The sequence below is a fragment of the Asparagus officinalis genome, chromosome 5 (genome assembly GCF_001876935.1).
Source record: "Asparagus officinalis chromosome 5, Aspof.V1, whole genome shotgun sequence".
Lineage (NCBI taxonomy): Eukaryota > Viridiplantae > Streptophyta > Magnoliopsida > Asparagales > Asparagaceae > Asparagus > Asparagus officinalis.
Genome location: NC_033798.1, coordinates 14,063,536 through 14,066,843, shown reverse-complemented (window position 1 = coordinate 14,066,843; position 3,308 = coordinate 14,063,536). Strand labels below are relative to the sequence as shown.

Here is a 3,308-nt window from a genome sequence, read left to right as displayed (position 1 = left end):
ATGTTGCTGGAGGATTTTATGTATTGTTTGGATCAGGTAAAACTACTTTGTTCCTTAAGCAAATGACTCACTAAAAATAAACAATTAATTTTTGCCATGAATTGATCTGGTTAGTTAGTTGGACTGGTCCCTTAATAGGCTTATACTTTCTTAAGTTGATTTGAAGCCCAAAGAATGAATTTAACATATCTTACGTTCTAATTATATTTTCTGCTATGGTGCTTCTTTTGTTTGGAACAGGCCTCGCCCTCTCCTTTGTTCTTGCAATATACGTATTGCAATCATCTCAAGACAAACTAGCAAGGTATTGATTTATCTTTTATCCTATGTGATTCTTATAATCCATATTAAAGTCATATAACCTGGTCTTTTTATATTACTTTGTGAGCTGGGTAAACTGAAATTATTGTAAGTCTTTATATTTGATTTTGGTTCATGCTCCCTTGTCTTCTTCTTTTTGAACTTGCAGCAGGCCATTATTTTAATATATTTGTAAATTTCTTTTAGGAAAGATTTTTATAAACTCCATTCCTTCCTCTTTCGCTTGTTACTAGGATGTGGTTGTGTGAGACTCGATTTGGATTTCATCATGATTCCTCCATTTCTTCATGCTCATGATACTTAAAAACTAATTGCTGAGGTTAAAGCTATTATACATCACATGCAACATGATTTTTTTATATCTTCTTGCACAACATACTTAAAGAATAGGTTGCTGAGGTCGATTTCCTCCACCACATCAAATTCCTTTTTAGGACTTCGTCTTTGCTGTGATTTTTACTGTATAGTACCAAGCTTTTTCATTTAAAAGTTTCATATTCAAGGCTGTAAATTTTGGTTCACAGGTTTGTGAGAGAGACTGTTGTAGATAGCAATATCCCTGGTGGAGCAGTGGCAAAGGTTGAATGACATTTTCTTGGGGACCCAAGAAATTACTCGTGGATGTCAACACATGAACTAGAGATCGAGACAATGATGGATTCTCTGATCTCTCGAGGATCAGTTTTTATAGAGAAGAAGACATTTCCTCTCAGGCATCAAGATTTTAACTTCCTGTGTAATTTTAGATGTCCAGAGACTTTACCAAATTCCTTGTCTACTCATAACAACAAACATGCTGCTAACGTTATATAGTTTGTGATACTCTTACCATCAATTGGTTGATGTAATTCTAAGAGAAGTGTAGTTGTTTGCGCTGATCAATTATGGGGAATCGAAGGAGCTTTCATAGCAAACGCCTGTTTTGAGTTCTTGTATGGCTGCTTTATCTGTTATATTATCAATTAATTTCATTATGTTGTGTTTCGCTTTTATTAGTTATTGTAGCATCTGAAAATAGTACAATTCGGCTTAAAACTGGAAGTATGTACTCTTCATGAGTTGTTGTAAATGTGAAGTACCTTGAAAAAAATTTTAGAGAAGCTGATGTTGTGTAACAACGGCTGTTTGTGGAAAATGTGTTTTGGTACTGGAATTATTAATGCCTTGCTATTGGGATAATCTTATGAGAATTACAAAGCTGACGAGTTGGAACAAGTTATCTGGCTGGCATAGCTAACAAACGGGGAAAATTGCAAAATAGACCGTTTTTGCTAATTATTTAGCAAAATAGACCGTTTTGCTAAATAATTAGCAAAATAGACCTCTTTTTGGCCAACAGACCGAAAAGAGGTCTATTTTGCAAAACAGCTCAGAAAACAAGTAGTCCCGTATGTTTTAATCACGGATTAGTGAAATTTCTACTCAGAAAACATACGGGACTACTAGTCCCGTATGTTTTCTGAGTCACTAATCCGTGATTAGTTGGCTCTAAACATACGGGACTAGTAGTCCCGTATGTTTTCTGAGCCTTGTTTTTTAAAATCGACCTCTTTTTTTCAAAAGATGTCTATTTTGCTAATTATTTTACAAAGTGATCTATTTCGCTATATATTTCATAAAAATGGTCTATTTTGTAAATTTTCCCCTAACAAAATGGTTTATTTCTAGAAATTATTATATTAAAGTGGAACAAAAGATGTCGGAAATGCTTTCTTTTTTGTTTCTGTTACATTTTCAGTTATGATTTGTTGCTATTGTATTATTACTTTCCTCATGAATTAGTTAACGTGTAAAAAGGCTAATTAGCAGTTAAATACCTTTTAATTCATCTGATTTGCACTTACACACCTCGTGTGTTTTTGGCAGCACTTATATGTGTACATTGAAGTTATTAAACTCTTCACTTTTGGTACCCTGTTATGCAAACGTCAGAACACCCCGTGATTCCTGCGTGATATTTACAAGTTAATTTGGACCATTTTAACTCTTTTGTGCGTTAATCCGTCAAATTTTATTTAAAATAGGATTGGAGTAGGTTCAGAACAGAATTAGGAATATTTAACACCAATCCATTGAGGGTAGGGGTGCATTCGGTCCGGATACGGCTCGGACATGATGCTTATCATATCCATATCTGCTTACTCATCTCGAATACGGGTACGGGTACGAATATACCTCAGTGAGGAAAATTCATATCCATATACGCTAAAAATCGGATACGGTTAGGGATATAGATACGGATATATAAGCAGAAGTGCATGCGGATACAAAACGGATATGAGAAAACTAGATAATATTGAGAAAAACATAGTTCATATGATACAAAAGAGGTCGTTAATATGTTTATTACAACTAAAAAGCTAAGGTTAGATATCTTGATCATCAAAATAAATCACAAATCCATAATTTAAGAATCGAAACTATTGTAAGAGTATGACTAATATGCATTCGGATATTTTGGATACGGATACGGATATTTCACTAGAAAATTATATCTGTAACCAAATCTTATCGGTTATAAATTTGAGTAATCATATCCGTATCGTAACGGATACGATTACGGATATTTTCTCGGACGGATACGTTTTAGCACCCTTAATTGAGGGGATATAAGTTCAAAATAGGAGAAGCCTATCTACGATTAAATCATTCACCAGGGACTTACTTGCAAAAAAAGAATAAAAATCCTTATCCCTTGTAAATAGTAGTTTCCTAGACCCTCAGACATCCTTAATTCACTCTCCCGCCATGACCTCCCTCTCTTTCTCCCTCTCCCTCTCTCCCCTCTCTCTCCCCTCCAAAAACCCTAACCCTAAACCCCCCAAAACCCTAACCCTAACCAACTCCATCCAATCCGAGCGCGGCATCGACGCATCCGACTTCAACACCGCGGCTCCTTCTTCCGCCTACGAAGAGCTCCCAACCGCCCCGCACCTCGCCGCCCCTCCGCCACCATCCCAACGCAGCAACAAAACCTAACCTAAAGC

General features: G+C 35.9%; 1 protein-coding gene across 1 annotated transcript in view; it reads left to right on the top strand.

The window, feature by feature from the left end:
• Positions 1–1,301, top strand: part of LOC109843300 — an 8,152-nt gene extending 6,851 nt beyond the window's left edge. The window contains 3 exon segments of the mRNA XM_020412230.1: positions 1–36; positions 241–304; positions 846–1,301. The exon segment at positions 1–36 is cut by the window's left edge and continues 1 nt beyond it. Of these exon segments, the coding sequence (XP_020267819.1) occupies positions 1–36; positions 241–304; positions 846–909 (164 nt within the window). The 3' untranslated portion in view covers positions 910–1,301.